Here is a 23234-nt window from a genome sequence, read left to right on the forward strand (position 1 = left end):
TGTCCACCACACATGAGCGCTCTTATTTATAAAACCAAAAGTGTGTGACTATGTTTTGGCAAATGAACGCCTTGATGAAAGTTTACAGGGAGCGAAAAAGGTGAAGAGTCTCATTTGTGTCTGTATGATAGCGGGCTCCTTCCTGGTTCAAGGAGGATGATGTGATGTTCTGGGATTGTACACCACTTTAGATGATGGGGTGAACAATTCCCAGCAAAATCAAGAATTGTTTCACTGTCAGTTTGTCTGTCATGCAACGATGTCTTGGTTCGGGGAGAAAGATTTAAGACGGAATTGACCCACAGAAATTTAATGGCATAAAGATAGTCACTTCTCAATCTAAGTGGGGGGAAAAATGCTGCATCGCCATATTTTGTGTTGGTTTTGTCCATGTGCTTGTTAGCAAGCATTTTACATCCTGGCTGATGGATAACGACATTCTGTTCTGTACCATGTATTCTAGTTCGAGCTGAAGGATTATGGAAAAATAATGTAATTGAATCCTTTTTTTTTCGTAAAAATGGTGATTGCAATAAAATGCACATTTTTTTCAAGGTTTTATAACAAGAAAGCAATTCATTCACCTTTATTGCAATAAACAATTTCGGAGCTCTTATCAATTTTGGGACAAAGTCGAGTCAAATGAAGCATTGATTATCATGAAAGACCGTTTTTTTTCTTTGCGGACATCATAAAAATTAATGCAAACAAATCTGTGGCGATACATACCACATGAATGTATCCAACTTTTCATGATGCCCGAAACATGAAAAGTCTTGAACACTAAACTTGACAGTAGCGAGCCTGTATAAAAAAAGTCAGTTGCACCACACATGCTAAAGTGTAGGGAAAACTAGACTATACCTGCTGATATGACGTAACATTCTCCGATGTCAAAAACCATGCCGCTCATCGATTAAATGCAGAGCGATTAAGATTACGATATCCTTTATTTGTACCACACTGGGGAACTGGGGAATGACAAACGAAACACGTATGTACGTATTCTCAACAAATCTGACAACTTAGCAGCGGGCTTCCGTTTTCAAATCAATCAAAGTCAACACTTGTAGCATATTTTCCACGTGCGGCACGCATCAGACTGTCATCCATTGGCGAAGACGCTCATATTTATCAGCCACATAATCGCACACCCAGACAGTTCCCCCGCTCCATTTTTTTTTGTTTGTCGTAGTTAGTTGGCAGGCTCCCTACTAGGGATATAGGAATCGATAAACACGACTACCATTTGGACTTTTGGATGAGGTGAACGATTTCATCATGACACATCCCGCCACTTGATTTCTTTTTTATGTAACCTTGACAAACAACCTAACCAAATAACAGACTCAAGCAACAAATATCGTGCACCTTTTTGTTTTACTGTAATAAACACCCAAGGCACTCGGCATAAAAATGGTGTCACTTCATTTTTGTGTCAGCCCAAAGCTAGTCCAGACTCGAGATCACTTGTTAAGTTTCAGAGAGTCTTGTCTAAAGGAATACCCTCGAGTGCTGGGCCATGAGCTACTTCAACATATTTGAAGACAAAGAGATTATCTGATCACATGCAGGCATCTATCCTCGTGACTTTCTGGAAGAAACTATAATTCCTCACCGGGGAGGTTAAACAAACACATTTTGGTAACTTCAAACTCCAAAGTATCGTGTGCCTAATTGGGTTGGTGTCAGAGCATCTCCTTGCAGCTTTTGAGGATAGTTTTATTCCCGCAGGAGCTCCCCTGTTTACAATGTTTGGAGGGACAATCCTGATTTACGCTTGCAAAATCTGAATCACCGGAGGGTGGGAAGGATTATCAAAGAAATAATTTGTAGTCTTGAGACTGCGATAAGCGTTGAGTGAAGACCAGTGGGAAATTATATCAAAACAAGTATAAAACCAACCAACTCTCTCCCTCCTTCCCACTTCAGACCTCGGACCTGTTTGCCATGATCGAGAGGATGCAGGTACTGTAAGTGGCTTTTTGCCAGCTGAACCACGACACCTTCTCAAGCTCTAATCAAACGCCTTTCTCTGAATTTCACGCCCAAAGTGCAATTTATTTCTCCCTTGATGCATCAGCCTTCCTTTCCTGTGCTTTTGGTATTCCGGACAACCTGCAGCTGCATCGTTTACGCATCAGTGTCACTCTCAATTTGCCTTTCATGTGTCTTTTATATTTGCTAGCTCCAGCCTTTTTTGCTTCCTCGCTTTTTTTTCTAATTGCAGTCACTCGTATGGACTGCAGTTATTCATGAACTCTTGAGCTTTTTTGGGGCATTTGGTTCACATTTGAAAATGTGTGTTGTTGATTAAAAAAAACTGTTCAAATTTGTTAAAAAGTGATTGGACCGAGTGTCCATGCTCCGTTTTTCGAGGATCAATAACCTCAACAGAGTAGAGAGCAAATGGAAGGTGTGATTTTCATACAGCAGTTATGTATTTTGTTTTGTTTTTTCAACTTAGCAAAGTGAAGGAGAAAGAGACATCTCCTGGAGCATCCCCCCATTGCATTTTTCATCCTTCCCCACTGAGTGTGATCTATAGACAATTGCATGAGTGCGGATGAGAAACCTCCCCGGGCTCAATGACACGTAAATCCTGAAATGAGTGGAGCGGATGAATGGCATGCAAACATTAGTCAATAACCAGTATGTATTACAATATGCATCCTGTCTATCCATTTGAGACTTGTGAGTGCTCTGACGGTAAATAGAAACCTCTATGGAAGGAACCCGTGACTTGTATCCTGCAGTTTCATGTTTGGTTGTTTTTTTGTTTTTTGTTTTTAATTCACGATGCAAAGCGAAAGCAAAAGAGAAGGACAGCCCTAGAAAACATCCGCCGTTCCATTTTTAATATATCTGTTCCCATTGAAGGGGACAAATCAAGAATTGTGACTGCTTGAGAGATGACAAGAAACCTTTTGGTGGCTAAGTGACGTATCCTGGAATGAATAGAAGGCACGGATACCGCACAAATGTTGGTCATTAACCAGCATGGATTACAACACATCGATCGCGTCTACCTCTAGGTTTGAAAGTGATTGATTGAGAATTATTAGTGCTGGAGCGCCAAATAGAATCCTCGATGGCACATATAGTGAGTTGCATAACGCAGTTTTATTGTTCACTGTGCACAGTGAAGGGAAACAAATGGTGCCAAGAAACCTGACAAGAAACCTCCATGGGCTCAATGACACGTAAATCCTGAATCGTGTTCACCATATAAATGCCACCCTAACATCAGTCATACAATATATCTTTCATTACATTTTCTTGAGCCACCTCCCAAGTTTACGGTGATTGGTTGAGAACTGCTAGAGCACTGAAAAGAAAGGCCTATGGATGAAAAATTCCATGTTTTCTTACATTGCAAAGAGAAAGGAAAAAGGATATTGCTTCAAAGCATCCCTCATTCCCTTTTTCTTCATCTTCTCCCTGGTCCAAAAAGATCAGCATCAAAATATGATGCTTACCAAGTCTCGCTTTGGGGTTTTCCACACAAACAGCTTACTGATCAGCAGTGGGTTTTCTCTTTTTTTGGGGGGGGGGGGGTTCTCTCCTCTCTCCCACTTGCTCACAAACACATTGGGCTTTGGAAAGATGTCAGCAGAATAAGAATAGATACAAAAGAGAGAAACCCCTTCCTGGCACTCTTTAGTCCACACTCGCATTTCTGCTTAATGACTTCTGGCGTTAGCCGTTTTTCCCATGTTTATTTTTTTTAGCACACTTTTACCTCCTCCCCCGCCATCAGATTGACTTTATGTAATGTGATTGTGAGTCACAGGCAACAAAGAATAATCCGACACCTCCGTGCTGCGCGAGGAATGACTTTGACGCTTCAAAAAAAACAAATGCGCTTCTGTTGAGCTTGTGCCTCTGAAAAGCTGCTGTGGCGCTCTCTTTTTCACCTGTTCTGTTCACGTCCTTTGATGTGCTTCTTCCTGTCTACAGGGTTGCAGAATGGATGAGCAAAGATGCCCGCTCCCTCCACCCCTCAAAGTGAGTCACAAATCCTCCCATCACCTCACCGAGCACATCGCCGAAACATCCATGATGGATGACATGCGAACCTTCTTCCCTATCAGCTGTCTGACAGGCTTTTTAAGCATGCTCACTGACTGCGACCATGCCAAAGCCCCATGTTACCTCAATAGGGCTTACGAATTTCAAATTCAACACTGGTACAGTATTGGTAATGCACAGAAGTTTTGGTTTCAGAAGGCTGAACAATAGGTGGTAACTATTACAAACCTTAAAGGGGAACAAACAAAACAGGGCAAGTGGGATGTCTTACTATATATTTTTGTTATGGGGGGCTCAGGTGCACATGGTTGTGATTTTTCAGGGGATCAGGTGCGCTTTGTGAGGAAACTCCGTTTGTTTGGCCTGTACACTCACCTCAGTTTTATTTATGAAGCATTTCAAAAATACAGTAACCCCTGAAACAAATCACTGCACATAAGCGAAATCGGTCATACAACACAGGAAAAGTGAGCATAACATAATTTATAAACAATAAAACCGCAACAAAGGTCAAAACAATTAAAAAAAACACAAAGGTTGAAAGCCAAGGAATGAATGTTTGTTTTAAGGAGGCTTTTGAATATGGAGCACTTGGTGAGCTGACCAGAGGCACTGGGTAGGAGCAGCTCGTAAAGTAAGGTGGAGAGACCATTTAAAGCAGGCATGTCCAAAGTCCGGCCCGCGGGCCAAATCCGGCCCGCGGTCGAATTTCATCCGGCCCTCGGCCCCTGTCATAAAATCAGTGCCGTCTGCCCCGCAGGTTGGGCGCAATGGAACACGTGTTGCATTGACTGAGGTCTCGTAGACTGGTGAGTGATGTTTCATAGAGTACTGCTTCCCTCTAGTGGCTAAATGAGTAATAGCATTCACTAAATGAGTAATAGTATTTAGACACTAGAGGGCATCACTCACGAGTTAACAAGACATCACTCCGTGTTTATATTGACTGATATGTCATATTTCAAATGATCCTTGCAGTTGTGGATGTGTGTATTGCTTGTTCATTTCCCTGTTGTTTGAGTCAAAGGTTTTGTGACTATTGAAAAGTCATGGTGATACATTTTATGTTTCAAATCAATCAATTTGCACTCAGGAGACTTCTGTTTAAGAAAAAGTCAAGTGAATAAGCAGTTGCATGTGATATACCTGTTTCAAATGAACCAAAAGAAATTCTTAAGATTGTTGAAATTAAAATAAAAATGGAAATGTGAAACAGACTGGCTTACTAAAATTTGTTGAACAATATTGTTGTTCAATGTATAGAATGTCAGCCAAGGTTGGCCCCCCGACATTTTACCACATAAAATCTGGCCCCCTTGGCAAAAAGTTTGGACACCCCTGATTTAAAGATTTGAAAACAAGTCGTGGGATCCTACAATAAACTCTTTAATGCATTGGCAGCCATTAGAGTCAAGCCATAATAGGTGTTATGACGCTCCCTCTTACGTGTGCAATTTAAGTGGAAGCATTTTGAAGCAACTAGAGACGTTTAACGTAGGACTTACAGACTCCAAAGTAGTTTGTGTTACAGTAAACCAGCTAAGATAGGACAAAGTCACGGATAGTGCGCTATTGTTTAAGAAAATTATTCACCTTTAATGGCTACCCGAGAAGAACAAAAAAGATGCACTTTTTCCCCCAATTTGCCAATGCAATTTAAAATCATTTTCCAATTTAAATTCCAAGTTTGAGACTTTAGGCTTCACGAAGTCTCTGCCGAGATGGAACGCAGGGTCAGCAAATAGACAGAGAGGAGCAGTGGCCCTAAAACAGAACCCTGTGGAATTTTACACGTCAGTGGAGCATAGTAGGACTCAGGACTCCCAAGACATACACACATAGTTCTGTCCGATGAATTGGATGTAAAGAAATGGGCTTGTGAGGGTTTGTTTTTTTAAAGTGTTTCCTCTCAAATGGTATTCATCATCACACCTCAAGATATTTTTGTAGGAATTTTAATATCACGCTAGTTTGACCACATTATCAGACGGGCTTTTAAGCATGCTCACTAACTGTGACCATGCCTGTCAATGTTGACTTCTCGTGCGTTATTTCACAGGGAGAGTGTATTTTTCCCCCCTTGATCTTCCTATCTATGATAAGAAGTTTCTGTTGAGTTATCACTATTTTATCACAATGTTTTTCTGACTAGTTTAGATTTGGGGCTGGTTGAGCGGTTATGAGAAAACTCGAAAACTGTCTATTACAAGTCTGTGGAAATGGGTGATCCTCGCTACTTTGTGGAGAGCTGGAAAACGGTTCACAGAAAAATCCAGTACATGATGTGAATAATTTTTTACTTTATTTTCGACCGGGCAACATTTTCCTCAATCGCTCTGTGCAAATCACAAAACTGAGGCACAGGCAGGAGATATGAACGGCGCAAAAATTAAGAGTGTGAAATTGGACATGAAACCTCTCAAGTGGTGAAATGAATATTCACTCTTGTGTTTGAATAAGGGATGCACAATCGCAAGTAGCTCACCAATCAAACCCATTTGCCCAAGAACACCATTTGATTCAAATGAGACACTGCATGCTGACAAAGGGTGTGTATGCACTTGAAAAACAAATCTTGCTGTAAGTGATCTCTCCGCTCGCATGTTTGCAGAGCGGGACAAGTGACCCTGAAAAACGTCGAGCCGCATGACTGTCGACTGCGTATCGCGGCGATGGCACGCTGTTCAAGTTCTGACCGGAAGCATGTTTTTGTTAGCTTGACTCATGTTTGTTTTCCATTCCTCCAGACAGAAGAGGACTACATCCCATATCCTAGTGTTCATGAGGTACAAACCATGTACACAAAACTTTTGTCTGTTCTCTCATTAACTCTTCAACAAATCCGCACCAAATTCTGGCAAATCATTCAAAATCTGGATTATTTATTTGATAATAACAACCACTTAAAAAAGTGGTACATTCAAGTTTGAAGGTGTTTGATTGAGAACTGTGACTGCTTGTGCAAGCATCGCATGCTGAGAAGGCCAAAAGTCCTGAAGCAAAAAGTCGAATTGAAAGCAACACAAATATAAAAAATGTTCATATACTGTAGGTTCTTGGAATTGGGTTGTTGCTTTCGAGAATATCTGAGGTTGAAGGTGATCATGATTGCTAGAGCACTGACAGTCGAATTCCTGCAACAAGGAATGTAACACAGATATAATTTCATAATCTTGATATTTTTCTACATTACATACTGTCTGTCACCGTCTTTATGGAACTGGCATCTTGCTCAAATATTGAGAGAATATTACCACTAACTTGAGTCTGACTGATAATTGTGACTGTTTAAGCACTGATCAGACAAGTCCATAAGATCAGTGACTCAAAAAAAAAAACGGAACAAAGGATCACTGAAATGCAGCATCAATAACATTAAATACTATTCCAGTTTTTGATAAATAGAAAAATATATGACCAAATCAGGGGACTGATAGAAAACTCCACTTTAGTCAACCAATCTTTTCTTTGATGACACCTTCATGTCTATCACAGGTTCTTGGTCGCAGTAGCCCGTTCCCGCTCATTTTGCTCCCCCAGTTTGGGGGCTACTGGATCGAGGGGACAAATCATGAGCCGAGAGGTACACCAGAGTCGATGCAACCTCCCTGCCCCGCATCCTACATTAAGCTCGAGACCAACAGCACCGCCAAGATCTACAGAAAACAATTCATGGGCAAAGTGAGCCAAGTTTATTTACGATTCAATATCCATCTTGATGATAATAACACTGCTAAAAAGATGATTTGTGATCATAGATTTTCTTCATTTTGTTATCCTTTGTTAGATCATTCATTCATACATAAAATCTTCTTCTGCCTATCTTCTCCCAGGAGCACTTTAATTATTACACAAAGGATGCCGCCCTGGGTCACTTGGTCTTCTCATTAAAGTACGATGTCATCGGGGATCAGGAGCATCTGCGCTTGATGCTCCGGTGCGTTGACTTCTTTTTTAATAGCTACTACAGTATTCTGGTCCCGTGGTCAGTGTATCATTGCCTTTGACGACACATTTTTACGTCTTTAATGCTCCAGTATTAATAAAGTAATATTCTCCCCCAAAAACAACAAAAAAAGAATGCACAGATGACTCAGTTTGGATTTCATCCCCCCTGTGAGCAACTTTGGACCAAGAGATGCTAATGACGATGCTGAGCAGCGGTCTGTGTGTCCGTCAGGCAATTCATTAAAAAAAAAAAAAAACGTTCCCCAGCTACAATTGCTCATAAAGTGCATTGCTGCGGGGAGAATGGCCTCGGCTTGGTTTGACCAACCACAAGCTGTTAGCTGACTGTCCACATTAATTTGTCCTTCAATGAGATGTGATTTCCGGCAGCTAATGTTGCGGGGGCCTTCAACTTCTTATGAACCCCTTAATGGAGTTTTAATAGTGTGAGGGACAATTCTGAGAAATCATTAGGAACAGAAATGTTTCCTTATGTCAGTCTATTTAGGGCTATGGTTAAATTAATGTTAGTTCGGTAGTTAACTAGTTCGGGCTAGAAGTGGGGATTGGAGTTGCAATCAGTTGAGGGTTTACATCAGGGTTTGGCTGTTTTATTAAAGTCATATAAACGGGTTTGGGTAAAGGTTAATCCATCCGTTCAGTTTCTATACCGTTTATTCTCACCGTGAGCATAAGGTTAGGGTTTTGAGTTGCTTTTACAACTCTGCATAAAGACTTCATCATGTGCATCGTGGCATTCGTATGCAACATTTTTCCAAATTGTAAAGAAACAAAAACTTTGCGTGATCTCAATGTTTGTCTAATTATCCAGATCACAAATTGGGATGCAAAGCCATGCAAGAGCTCAATAGAGACAAATAGATATGTTTTTTGGAGACATGAAAACTAAGCAGCGCAAAGATAAATCCTCCTTTATGGAAAGCACTTAGAGAACTGTTGATTTATTGGTGGGATGCTTTGGGAGCCTGTAATTTGCATGACTGTTGTTGCCAGTGCAAATGGGTCACATTCAGCCGTGTTCCCCAAATGACAGCCTTGGTCGGACAAATGCGCAACGTAATGCAGGTAAATGGGAGAGCCAAAGGCTTTAAATGTTTGTGAAACACCAAACATGAGGCACTCGGTGCGAATTGTTGACTTTAAATCCTATTCTCAACTGGCACATTGTGCGAGAATAATGAACGTCCATTGCCAAGCCGGCACCCCCGCGACTCACTTAACAGATGAATTCACTTGAGTTTCCACTCCACAATCAAAAAGCCACATTACGTTTCTTTTAATGGAGCTGTAGAGTGGATGATGCAAGTTTACAGTCACCCAGCCTACATCACTGGTGTACTATTCTCTCTTTTACACTGGGGGAGTAAAGAGATGAATAGTCACGTTTTAGAATCCCACTGCATGTTCTGTAGATTTTTTTTTTCCTCAAGAGGATAACGTGCCTTGTCGGAATCAGAATCAGATTTATTTGCCAAGTTTGTAAAACACACAATGAATTTACTTTCCCAGTCACAACTGCCTCCAGAGGAACATAAACAAAACAATGACCAACATTGCTAGATAGAACGGGAAGCATCGCATCTCGCTGTTTATGACCATATCTACAGGTCATAAATATTTCAAAACGGTAATAATACTTGCTTCTGAAACAAATTAATCAATCACAGAATTGTAACTGCGCAAGAACACTCCAAAGGCTCACTTGCTTAAATGTCCAGAATCAAGGACTGCACGACAGCTTTGAATATCGATGACACCATTCTTGCTCAAATATTGAGAAAACAATATGTCCAAGTTTGAATGTGTTTGCTGTCAAGAAAACTCCATAGGCTTAGTTACTTAAAATATTCTCAGGTTAGACTCCAGCTCTTGCCCAAAGACAGCTGGGATAAGCTCAGTCACACCGATGACCGTTGTGGGGATAAAGCGGTTCAGAAAATGGATGGATGGATCTTTCAAGGTTATGGCTTGACAATTCTGACTGTTCGGGCACTGTTGAAAGAAACGAATGGTCTTAAAAGTCTTGAAACAAGGAAAGCGCTTGATTTCAACACAAATCCAGTCATGTGACTTTTTATGTCTTATTGTATCCAGTCGGACAGACTCTCTTCATTATTTCGGCAATTGCCAATGTCACTCTTGTTTTTGTCACTTAAACCAGAACGACGATGATCCATCCATCTATTTTCCGATCCGCTTAATCCTCACAAGGGTAGCCCATCCCAGCTGTCTTCGGGCAGTAGGCAGGGGACACCCTGAACCGGTTGTCAGCCAATCGCAGGGTACACAGACGAACAACCATCCGCACTCACAATCACACCTAGGGACAATTTAGAGTGTTCAATCAGCCTGCCATTCATGTTTTTGGAATGTGGTACCCGGAGAAAACCCACGCAGGCCTGGGGAGAACATGCAAACTCCCCACAGGAAGGCCGGAGCTGGAAGTGAACCCGGTACCTCTGCACTGTGAAGTCGACGTGCTAACCACTGGACCACCAGGCCGCCGAGAAAGACAATTAATTCTCTCTTAATACATTTTATAACGCTGACTTTCAGCTCCAGACTAAGAACCTACCACGATGTCATCCCTATTTCCTGCCTCACAGAGTTCCCCAACGTGGTCCAGATGGCAAAGGTGAGAAGGATGCCATTTAAAAAGACAGAACAAATTTATCCCATTATCTAATCTTCATCTTTTTGCCGGGTGTGCAGCTTGTTTGTGAAGAAGTCAATGTCGATCGGTTTTATCCTGTTCTCTACCCAAAGGTAAGTCCTTTTAATTTGATTGCTTTTAAATGTCTTTTTTTTTTGACTGTCTCTATCATGTGGTCCACAGGCGTCACGCCTCATTGTCACCTTTGATGAGCATGTGATTAACAACAATTTCAAGTTCGGAGTCATTTATCAAAAGTTTGGTCAGGCGAGTGCTACTCCTGAAAATATTTATTTTTGAAGAAACGTCGATGCTTTTTACAGACGTTTTCATCTTGTGTTTATTCTTGCAGACTACAGAAGAGGAAGTCTTTGGTAACATGGAAGAAAGTCCAGCTTTCGTCGAGTTCTTGGACTTCCTGGGCCAGAATATTGAGCTGCATGACTTCAAAGGGTGAGCTAGTTCTAACTGTAAATTCAGTTTTGGTGTAGCTTAGAGTGGCATGGTTTTCCAATACGCACTTTTCATTGACGGTGCTTATGCTTGACCCTCGAACTCGAAAGGGTCATTTACCTTACATTCGTGCAACAACCTGATTGGTTTTAATGCGACACCACAGACAAGATGGCGGAAATGGGCAGTGTCAATCCAGCTCTCATTCTTGGTCAGCAAGCAGCAAATTACAATTCTCAACTGATCTCCCGCAATCTTAAAGCAATTATTTCTCTGTCAGAGCCCTACTGGTTTTTAATGGTCTTTTGTTAAGTCACCTGTTGGTGTAGGAAGTTGATTTATTATGCATGCCATTCACAAGCCCCGTGGTCAGGAATCAATGATGATGAGTCACGCTTATAACCCTTAAATAATGTGTCCTCCCCCGCTAATCAGTGATGGCTTTGCTTTGCCTGCTAATATTTACGAGCCCGTTATCTAAAATGTTAAGCTACGTGCCCGAATGCTGCTCTCAAGACTGCTGGATAGCAAGAAATAACACATTTGGAGCTGCCTGTCATGCTGTTTTTTGTACGTTTTCTTCAAATGTGGTGATAATCTTGCACTCGCTGTTTCTTGATATGACCATATAACCTGCAAAATATGGGAATTAACGCCACACACACACACATTGGGCATTTACTACATTGACAAAGGGGCACGCTCTTCTTGTTGCTCCATATAAAGCACACTACCTCATGTCTGGCCATGGCTTACCATTACTTACTGTCCATTATTACCTTACTTATTGATTATGCATCCCCTATGAATGAACTCCTATTAGAGCATAATTGGGGGGATTTGTCTTGCAGCATGCACCAGAATTGCTGTGTGGAAGATTCCACAGGTTGACAATTTTGTCTTATAATTTTGTATTATACAGTGCTGTTTCTTAAGGTGCCTTGCGATCGGTTGGCAACCGGTTCAGGGTGTCCCCAGCCTACTGCCCAAAGACAGCTGGGATAGGCTCCAGCACCCCCCACGACCCTAGTGAGGATCAGGTGGTTCAGAAAATTAATGAATGAATGAATGTTTCTTAAGGATAAGACATATTTATTTTGGTCTATGAGGTAGGCTGAAAATCATGGCATTTTTATTGAGTTCCAAGTGAACAAGATGATTTGATACTGTTGTGAGTTAAGAGTGTGGTCATGGAACAAATCTCAAGGCACCACCGTCTACGTCATGACTGAGCAAGGTTGTACGACTTGACTTGTGACTTGCTTAACCCAATAGTGACTTGACTAGACTTGCCTGAGTTTTGCGACTCTTGGGGAAACTTGGGACTTGCTTCAAACTTTAACACAGTCGAAAGTTAAACTCTGGAAAAATTCCTCATCTCAGCCGTCTTGCCCGTCTTTACATCTGCTGTTGTGATGCGACAGGTTTCGAGGAGGCCTCGATGTCACACACGGTCAAACGGGGACTGAATCAGTCTACACCAATTTCCATGGGAAGGAGATCATGTTCCATGTCTCCACCAAGCTGCCTTACACCGAGGGAGACTCCCAACAGGTATGATGAAGCTAATTAATGCTTGCAGGCTAATGGTCTCAACTAACTAACTAACTCACCGTTAAAGGACTCATGATATATGATATATATGACGCGTGTTAGCTTGAGAATTGCAACAGAGGTTCTGTCACTGCACCAATGCTGGTGTTCTCCCTGCAAGATGTTGCGTTAGTGCCACGAGACTCCCTGGTGTGCCTTATTAGTTTGTTGCCATGGTAACCCTCCAATATGATATGAAATGGAGGGACAACTCACTTGGCCTGATTCTTGAGTGAGGAACAAAAGGGGCAAAATGTGAAGCCATCATCCTATTACCTTCCCTAAGGTGCTTCTTAGGTTCTCACATGCCATTTTAGACACTGTATACTGGTGTGTGTGTGCCTATATATATATATATATACAGTATATATATATATTGCGTGTCGTCCCGCACGCGGTCTGTCCTTCCGTCTGTCCCTTTTCAAAACGTACCTAAGTCACCACGCCGCTGCGCGCCGCCACTGCGCCGCTCAGGCAGTGGCTCACTAGGATCGCTCGGTCATCTTAGCGAAAAAATGTTGTCTACCCACAAGCATTGCAACGAAATTGTTAGTTATTTAGTAGAGCTAAACATCTCTTTATTTTCGCGATAACCAATGAAGATGAACAAAAAATTGAACCAAGCAACAACACTTTTGTGCGCCGAAGGCCCACCTTACCAGCCTTCCGCAGGAACTAGCTGATGAGCCGCCCGGAGGGCGGCGAACCAGCAAGTATATATATATAGAGAGAGAGAGACGACACGGTAGGGTGCAGAGGTATGGGTTCGATTCCAGCTCCGGCCTCCCTGTGTGGAGTTTGCATGTTCTCCCCGGGCCTGCGTGAGTTTTCTCCGGGTGCTCCGGTTTCCTCTCACATTCCAAAAACATGCGTGGCAGGCTGATTGAACACTCTAAATTATCGCGAGGTGTGAGTGTGAGCGTGGATGGTTGTTTGTCTCTGTGTGCCCTGTGATTGGCTGGCAACTAATTCATGGTGTCCCCCGCCTACTGCCCGAAGACAGCTGGTATATGCTCCAGCACCCACCGCGACCCTAGTGAGGATCAAGTGGTTCAGAAGATGAATGAATGAATATATATATATATATATATATATATATATATATATATATATATATATATATATATATATATATATATGACTCCAGTCCTCGTTAGTATAGTGGACAGTATCGCCTGTCACGCGGAAGACCAGGGTTTGATTCCCTGACGGGGAGTTGCTGCTGTTTAAATTAAAGTGGCTGGATAGCTCAGTTGGTAAGGCATCGGTTACGGGAGACGGTGATTCGAATCCCGCTTGGGGCAAAAAATGAGCACATAACACCATCCAGTGTGAGTCCTTGGGCAAGATCCCACATGCCGGACGTTGCCCGGCCAAACAAGGTCTGCGTCAGGTGCTGGGGACCCAGAGCACCTTGATGAAAAATGGGCTACTGGAACAAAGCGGAGATGGGCGAGATGCGATAACATGGCTCTGTTCGAATGTTACTACTCAAGCAACCCTAGTCAGAGGGGTTACATGCAGAGAATGTGGGCTAAATGGTTAATTCGGAACCCACAGTCACGGTTGACAACGAAACAACTAGTACTCAGTGTTCCAACATCCACAAACGGCAACTGCTGTCACAACTTGAGATTGATGAGTTACAACGCAGGTTCCATGGTGAAGGGCTCCAGGCTGCCAGATCAGAGGAGGAGGTCATACCAGAGATTGGGAGGCAAGCCCCAATGAATGCAGATGATGAGATTGGGAGGCCAGCCCCAATGAATGAAATGCTGAGCGAGGCAGCAACTGACCTGAAAGCTAAGATCATGGCGAGAATGAAAGCTGGGCAACCTAGAAACTGATTACAACGGCTGTGTGAAGTACCACCTGAAAGTCTCATGGAAAGTGTGAATGCTGAGGGCGATCCCTACCGTAACGATCACGGAAACCATTGAGATGATATACGCTTCAGAAGCCCAGAGAGGTGTGATGACAGAGTCTCAGATACGAAAATCCAGGCCCGGACATGGTCCACACCTACTGGCTAAATGAACACACCTATCGGCCTGATGAAAAGGCCGATACCCGAGAGGTACATCCAGATGACTATACCTGAAGCACTTGAAACTGCCAAACAAAGGCTCCAAGCCTTGTCCAGCCGCCTAAAGCGGTACACGAAATAGAATGAGGCTAGACGAATAAACAGGCTGTTCGCAACACAACCTGCGAAAGTGTACGCTCAGTGGCATGGTCCTAACAACAAAGCTGACCCACCAAGACTGGAAACTGAAAGGTACTGGAAAGGCATATGGGAGAAGGAGGTTGCACATAACAGCAGTGCACAATGGGTGGTGACCCTGAGAGAGGAGCATAGCCACCTCCCTGAACAAAACCCAGTTACCATAACAGTGGCAGACATACAGGAAAGAGTCTCAGATACGAAAAACTGGACAGCACCAGGCCCGGACATGGTCCACACCTACTGGCCAAAGAAACTCACAGCACTCCATGAGCGCCTAGCAGCACAAATGAATCAGCTGCTGAGGGAAGGGACTCACCCAGGATGGCTAACCAAAGAGATACCAGAGGAGCCAGACATCAGCTCCTGGTTGACAGAACAGTCGCACAAGACTGCAGGTCCTGGATTGATTACAAGAAAGCCTATGACTCGATGCCACATACATGGATCACTGAATGCTTGGAGTTGTATAAGGTGAACAGGACCTTAAGAGCCTTCGTTACAAACTCAATGAGGATGTGGAAAACCACACGTGAAGCCAATGGCAAGCCACTTACCCAAGTGTCCATCAAATGTGGCATATACCAAGGTGATGTACGCTCCCCACTGCTGTTCTGCATAGGACTGAACCCCCTAAGCCAAGTAATCTCCAAAGCAGGCTATGGATACCGCCTCAGAAATGGAGCTACGATCAGTCACCTCCTCTACATGAATGACATAAAGCTGTATGCTAAGAGCGAAAGGGACATAGATTCCCTGATCCACACAACCAGGATCTACAGCAGCGACATCGGGATGTCATTCGGGCTTGAGAAATGTAGTCGGATGGTGACTAAGAGAGGAAAGGTAGTCCGCACTGAAGGGGTCTCACTCCCTGAAGGAACAATAGCAGACATTGAGGACAGCTACAAGTACCTTGGTATACCACAAGTCAATGGCAACCTCAAACTGGCAACAAGGAAAGCGGCTACGGCCAAATACCTCCAGCAAGTGAGGCAAGTCCTAAGAAGCCAGCTCAATGGCAAGAATAAGACCCGGGCAATAAACAGCTATGCCCTGCCAGTGATCAGATACGCTGCAGGAATAATAAGGTGGCCAAAGGAAGAGACTCAGACCACGGACGTTAAGACCCGAAAGCTCCTAACCATGCATGGAGGGTTCCATCCCAAATCCAGCACCCTGAGACTGTACGCAAGCCGAAAGGAAGGAGGCCGGAGACTAGTGAGTGTGAGAGCCACTGTCCAGGATGAAACATCCAAGCTCCATGAATACATCAAGGAGAAGGCTCCAACGGATGACGTACTCAGAGAATGTCTCAGACAATGGAGAACAGAAGATGAGGCGCTGGAAGAGGGACCATAATGGGAGGACAAGCCCCTACACGGGATGTACCACCGGACCATAACTGAAGTGGCTGATCTCAAGAATCAGTGGCTCGAGAGGGCTGGCCTGAAGGACAGCACAGAGGCACTCATCCTGGCTCCTCAGGAGCAGGCCTTGAGCACCAGAGCCATCGAGGCCCAGATATACCACACCAGACAAGACCCAAGGTGTAGGTTGTGCAAAGAGGCACCTGAGACGATCCAACACATAACTGCAGGGTGTAAGATGCTGGCAGGGAAAGCCTACATGGAACGCCATAACCAGGTGGCTGGCATAGTCTACCGAAACATCTGTGCGGAGTATGGACTGGAAACCCCAAGGTCAAAATGGGAAACACCTCCGAAGGTGGTGGAGAATAACAGAGTGAAGGACCTGTGGGACTTCCAGATCCAGACTGACAAGATGGTAATGGCGAACCAACCAGATATCGTGATCATAGATAAAGGGCAGAGGAAAGCCGTTGTAGTGGATGTAGCGGTCCCAAGTGATGGAAACATCAGAAAGAAGGAACAAGAGAAACTCGAGAAATACCAAGGGCTCAGAGAGGAGCTGGAGAGAGCCTGGAAGGTAAAGGTGACAGTCGTGCGTGTGGTGGTCGGAGCACTCGGGGCAGTGACTCCCAAACTAGATGAGTGGTTGCAACAGATCCCGGGAACAACATCGGACATCTCAGTCCAGAAATGTGCAGTGCTGGGAACAGCAAGGATACTGCGCAGAACCCTCAAGCTTCCTGGCCTCTGGTAGAGGACCCGAGCTGAATGAGGGACGGACACCACCCGAGGGGTGAGATGAGGATTTTTATATATATAATATTTTAAATCCTCCCACAGGATCTTTGCTATATATACATGTATTTTTTTCATTTATATTATTTTAAAAAGACATTATGGAAAATTGACATATACAAATTCCAACTCAAGTGCCTGCTCAACCGTCAAGTGTTAATGAAACCGCAGAGGATCTTCTTCGGCCTGTTTCTATCAATGTACCGATAATGAGTGTGAGTTTCTGTGTTTCCCTTTGACTTTGTGGTGTTGATACTGCTCGCAAGATTCAACAAGATCCTTGACTAATGGTGCGCCATGAATCCGACGGCAATTTGGCTTATTGTCTCAAATTGTGCTCCGGTTGCGAACATTTCTCTCCATTTATTCGTGAATGAGGCAAAATGTCTGGTGGAATTGTCCTTTGTTAATTTGAGTTCCCAAGAGGAGGAGAGCATGGTTCCTTGTGACACTGCCTAAAACCCCAAGCCTTGTTGGATATCATAGCGTAGCAGACGAGCCCGGGCGAGAGGAACAGCACCGTGAGGGCTTGAGAAATGATTGACGCCTCATCAGTCATGTCTTCTATATCTGATTGGTTGTTTGTCTAGAGTGGGATGATTTCTTTTCCAGATCATTTTACTCATGTCAGAGCCTCCTGTCAGTTTTAAAAAATATGACAAAAAGTGATTCTTTTGAGAAAAGCAAACTCCTGTTTTATGTCTCAGTGAATAATGCAGTAATGGAATAGCGAATGTTAATGACGGTATACAGGCGTATTCAGTGGCATTGATTAAAATCTTTTGGCCTTGGTGGGGGTCCACGCCGTTCCGATTTGATCACTTTGAGAGGATGCGGAGCATGCCTTTGTCCAATTCTGAGCTCGCAGGCTTTCCAAGCGAAAGCACTCCCATCTGTGTGGAGAAAATGAGAAGCGTGTTATTCACATGGCTGCATTGCGTGTTCATGGACATATGAAAGATGACAACCAATCATGTCATTGCTGATGAAGCCTCCTGTGTTTCTTTCTCCTTTTAGCCTCTAACGCTGCTTTCAAGGAAAATGTTCTCTTCATTTTGAGCCAAATTCAACAAGAATTTAATGTTGTACACCAAGGGTGGGTGTGCAAAGCATGTTATGTTACTTTACATACTTACATGTGTTACTTACATATCTTACAGAAACGTTGTAACATTTTCTCACGTCATTTACAAATGACTTTTTGTTAACCTATCGGTAAATTACAAATGACCTGGCCCATTGGTTTATTTGTCAAATTAAACGATGACCTGGAGAACAAAAGTTTTTGCACGTGGATTCTAGCAAGATCTACATCTGTGCTTAAAAATTACACTCCTTTGCTGTACCCTGGCAGAATTTGTGAAACAGTTGATTTTTCTTTTTGTAAAGATGACTGATAACAAAATAATCCATCATTCTAGCTAGAATAATATCTATCTAGCTAGCTACCTATAATTTCTATTGACTAAAAACAGTTAGGTCAAAAAGAACCCACTAATCCCAAAACCCCAGTCGCTTGTAACCTAACAGGTGACTTAATCCTTTAATGCCTGACCCATCAAGGAATAGCCAGAAAAATCAGATTTTCGGGAACTGAGATGTTCATTAGCCATTATAACAATATCCACAAAAATATTTTTGCCATATCATGTTGTTTTTAGATATTTGTTGTATTTCATTTATAAGCATTATGTAAATTACATCTGATAATGACAATTTGGAAAAAAAATCACATTTTAAACCTGCAGTATCAAATTTGATCCAGATGATTTAATGTAATAAAAAATGAATTACATAATGAAAATGCATGTATCAAATATGATACAAATGGCATTATAGTAATTGACCCACATATTTGGTCAGATCAACTAATAATCTATTGAAATGGTTGGGTATATTAACCCGTCCACAAGTGTAATCTAAAGACATTGGTTAGCACGTCAACCTCACAGTGCAGAGGTTGTGGGTTCAATCCCGGCTCCGACCTTCCTGTGTGGAGTTTGCATGTTCTCTCCGTGTACTCCGGTTTCCTCCCACATTCCAAAAACATGCATGGCAGGCTGATTGAACATTCTAAATTGTCTCTAGGTGTGGTTGTCAGCACGGTTGATTGTTTGTCTCTGTGTGCCCCGTAATTGGCTGCCCACCACCGCGACCCTTGTGAGGATAAAGCGGTTCAGAATATGAATGTATGGATTTATTAAAGCACCCCTCAGTCAAGAATAACCAATTGTAAATCGTGTCAGACAAAACACTTCATTGCATCAGTGCAAAACAACTAACTTGTAAGAGGATCAGTACATACTCATTAATAATTAACAGTAACATTTAGGTCATCCAACAGCCTGCAAACACCACAACCTGGTTTTAAGTCAATTTACGAGCACTGTTGAGTCTTCAACACTCAAGAAAAGCGGTACTGTGACTTTGGAAACTCCTGGCATTTTATCGACAATTGTTTGTCATACTTCCCACCGGTGTTGGCCCAACTTTGGGTCTTGATGTGTTGACCTCATTAAATAGATGCTCCACAATGTTTGGCTGAAAAAGAAAGAAAGAAAGTGAGATTTTATGAGTAAGGACCGAATGTGCACAAATCAATTGAGACTCGTTCACTGGAAAAAATTGTCCATATTTTACAAATTCTGCCAACATATGGAAACCTATGAGCACAACCGTACATCATTCCCAATATATGATATGTTGTAATACCCTCTTCGTGATTGTGTGTCATCCCCAGCTGCAGAGGAAGAGGCACATAGGCAACGACATTGTCGCCATCGTGTTCCAGGAAGAGAACACACCCTTCGTTCCCGACATGATCCAGTCCAACTTCCTCCATGCCTATGTGGTGGTCCAGGTGGAGGACGCGTGTACGGACAACGTCACATACAAGGTTAGTTTCTCCCGTGCTGATGTTCGAGGTTCGACCTCTCGATATACATCGCCTGCCTTCCCATCAGGTGTCGGTGACTGCGAGGAATGACGTGCCCTTCTTCATGCCGGCCCTACCTGACCCGGCTATCTTTAGAAAGGTCAGTAATGGCATCACGTGAGCAGAAAAATCTGAACTCATCATGTAGCTTTTCATTTCTTCTTTTTCCCTTTTCAGAGCCCGGAGTTGCGCGAGTTCCTCTTCACAAAGCTCATTAATGCCGAGTATGCTTGCTACAAGGCGGAGAAGTTTGCCAAGCTGGAGGTGAGGCCAAGGCTGTGGCATTAAAACTAGTTCGAGGTGTAATCAAAATGGAAAGCACAGAGCTGTCTGGGAGTAAAAAAAAAGCTATTTCAAGCAGTTGGAATGTCCTAAAAAAGAAACAACCAATGAGTGCACAGTAATTTAAAATAAATTGTTTTGCAGTCTCGGCCTACCATACAGACAAGTCCGAATTTAGAGTGCATCAATTTGGTCAATGTTGTATTTTTTCACAATCCTGTGCTATTGTTCTATTGCCATGTGGGTTTGTATTTTTTAACAGATTATTGACCATACCTAAGTGTTAAAAATGGCTCACTCAATTTCACAATGTAAAGTTACTCGCGAAACAAATGTCATATTTTTTGTTTCCTGAAAAGTGAACATTTTGGAGAGATGAGGAATAAAATTATAGAATGTTTAGTATGGAAAAAAGTAAGTTTCCCCGAAACGTCAATTATTTATGTCAATGCTTGCGTCCATTTTGGCAACAGAGGCTCTTTGCGCTTTGCTTTTCATCACGTACGAATGAAATCAGATCAAACTAATTATTGTAAAGCACTACATGTCCATTTTATTGGTACAGCTTGGTGGCAGCCAGCTGAATCTTACCCAAACAAGGAAATGTACCATATATTTATCAAAGCTTATCCAATAATACACGACATTTTTGTTTTGCCATAAATGTACATCTGCACTGCTCTGAATGCATTCATTTGGGATTCCTAAAAAAATAAAAGCAGACATGACCACATGAAGGTGTCCCGGCGGTCGACTGGTTAGCGCATCACCCTCACAGTACAGAAGTGCAGGGTTCGATTCCAGCTCCGGCCTTCCGGTGTGGAATTTGCATGTTCTCCCCGTGCCGGCCTGGGTTTTCTCCTGGTACTCAAGTTTCCTCCCACATTCCAAAAACATGCGTGGCAGGCTGATTGAACACTCTAAATTGTCCCTAGGTGTGAGTGTGAGCACGGATGGTTGCTCGTCTATGTGTGCCGCGTGTTTGGCTGGCAACCAGTTCAGGGTGTACCCCGCCTACTGCTCAGTGACAGCTGGGAGAGGCTCCCACGACCCTTGTGAAGATACGCGGATCAGAAAATGGATGGATGGATGAATTCAACAAATAACTTTTTTCACTGTCTATCACAGATTTTCCCTTGCGGGGCTAAAAAATATTCCTGGCGAAAAACGGTCATAGTCCACCATTTCGTACATTTGTGAAAATGGTGCTTGTTTTCAGGAGCGCACCCGTTCAGCCCTTTTGGAGACCTTGTACGAGGAGCTGCACATCAACAGCCAGTCTATGATGGGCCTTGGCGGGGACGAAGACAAACTTGAGAATGGCGGCAGCGGAGGAGGTGGAGGCTTCTTCGAGTCCTTCAAGGTACGGTCTCATCCTTTTTTTATTCCAATAAGGTGCAACCTCATCTGCATGAGTGAGAATGAGGAAGTTCGCAGATGCTTTTTTGCCTCCCTTGTCTCTCGGCGTGGGGATTCTGGGTATTCATTGGCGACAAAGCCGAGCGGACTAAATGGCTTTTGTATCTCAACGGACCAGGCCTGTGGCTCTTGATTTCTTCGCTTGGCTTCCGACGGATGTTTTTCTTTCTTTCTTTTTTTTTTTTTTTGACATTATGTACCGGAGACTGCCTGTCCTGACTGGCCGTGCTCCATCTGTCCATTTGGGCCACTAGAGCGCGTCCAAGCCGCAAGGCCGCAACCATGGGAGTTCTGATTGTGTATTCCTGATAAACACTTTAATGGAGGCATTTTTCATGCATTTTCTTCCACACTTTAGAACAGTTCCCCACATGTTAGTGACATACAGTCGTACTTTTCACACCTTGTTTTGGGGGCTGGTCTCATGCAAGTACTGACTATACACAGTCGAACCTCTTTACAATGTACCCTGTTTGCAACATTTTCACCCCAATAACTTTCAAATTTAAAGTCCCAATTTTACGTAATTCATGTTGCATTTGCCAATTTTGCTTTCAACGAACACCTTTAACACGTTAACTTCATTGTAACGACCAGATTTTTCCCACAAAATAGTGAAAAGGCCTTTGTTACACCGAATCATGGGAAGCTAACTGCCGCTGCGACCTTGCTTATGGACAAAATCATGGGATTCCCCTCCATTGCAAAGCAACACTACTGATGGGCATTTTGGTACTTTTTAAGGGACAGCGCGGTCTTGAGCAAATCGTCTGATAACTTATCTGGTAAACGGAAGCAAATCTCGCTGTCCGTGAAGGCTGAAATCGTCTCTCATTTTCAAAATGGAGTCTTCCAGCCTAAACTACGGCAACTGTCAACAATTTCGTCAGTAATGGCAACAGAATCATGGCAGCATTTGAGGCCAACAGATTGAAAAATGATAGTAAATGGCTTCGGGGACTGGCGCATTCTGGACTGGAGGAGGTTATTTAAAAAAAGAAGAAAAAAAAAGAAAAAAGGCAAGACAAGACAAGAAGTAAAACACAATCATTCAGATAATCCATGACATTTGCAGTAGTTTGATCTCAAAGTTTTGTTTGACTTTCGATCAATTTTGGTAGACCTCATTTCGGATTCAGAGGTTTTCAACAGTTGAGACGTTTTAACTCCTATAGAAAGTACCCCAGGCCCACCGCCCATATGATGCAACCATTAATGTTCACCATCCGTTGACCGTATGTCCTCATGTCTCTCTGTATAGCGGGTCATCCGCAGCAGAAGCCAGTCAATGGATGCCATGGGCCTCAGTAGCAAGAAGTCACACACAGTCTCCACTAGTCACAGTGGCAGCTTTACCCACAATCTTGCCGAGAGCCCCAAAACAGCCGGCATTGTAAGTAGCGTGCTGTGCTTCAGCGCAGGATGCACTACACCTTTATCTATCCACATGTCAGGGTTCCCACACAAATATGGAAAAAGTGTTAAATTTGATTTTGTAACTACGCA

The 23234-nt window shown here is 43.1% G+C and overlaps 1 protein-coding gene across 6 annotated transcripts in view; it reads left to right on the forward strand.

The window, feature by feature from the left end:
* The window catches only part of rap1gapb (RAP1 GTPase activating protein b), a 131770-nt gene that overhangs the window by 91748 nt on the left and 16788 nt on the right, over nt 1-23234 (forward strand). For 4 of the 6 annotated variants that reach the window (XM_052075111.1, XM_052075109.1, XM_052075108.1 and 1 more), the window contains exons 4-18: nt 1933-1968; nt 3961-4008; nt 6780-6818; nt 7528-7713; nt 7866-7969; nt 10558-10636; nt 10714-10767; nt 10838-10921; nt 11007-11107; nt 12532-12661; nt 19833-19988; nt 20056-20127; nt 20205-20291; nt 21529-21672; nt 22990-23121. In XM_052075111.1, the coding sequence (XP_051931071.1) occupies nt 1933-1968; nt 3961-4008; nt 6780-6818; nt 7528-7713; nt 7866-7969; nt 10558-10636; nt 10714-10767; nt 10838-10921; nt 11007-11107; nt 12532-12661; nt 19833-19988; nt 20056-20127; nt 20205-20291; nt 21529-21672; nt 22990-23121 (1452 nt within the window). The remainder of the gene's footprint in view (nt 1-1932; nt 1969-3960; nt 4009-6779; nt 6819-7527; nt 7714-7865; nt 7970-10557; nt 10637-10713; nt 10768-10837; nt 10922-11006; nt 11108-12531; nt 12662-19832; nt 19989-20055; nt 20128-20204; nt 20292-21528; nt 21673-22989; nt 23122-23234) is intronic. The other 2 variants (XM_052075113.1, XM_052075112.1) reach the window with 1 other exon arrangement.

Source organism: Hippocampus zosterae, chromosome 9 (assembly GCF_025434085.1).
Source record: "Hippocampus zosterae strain Florida chromosome 9, ASM2543408v3, whole genome shotgun sequence".
In the NCBI taxonomy this organism is placed as follows: domain Eukaryota; kingdom Metazoa; phylum Chordata; class Actinopteri; order Syngnathiformes; family Syngnathidae; genus Hippocampus; species Hippocampus zosterae.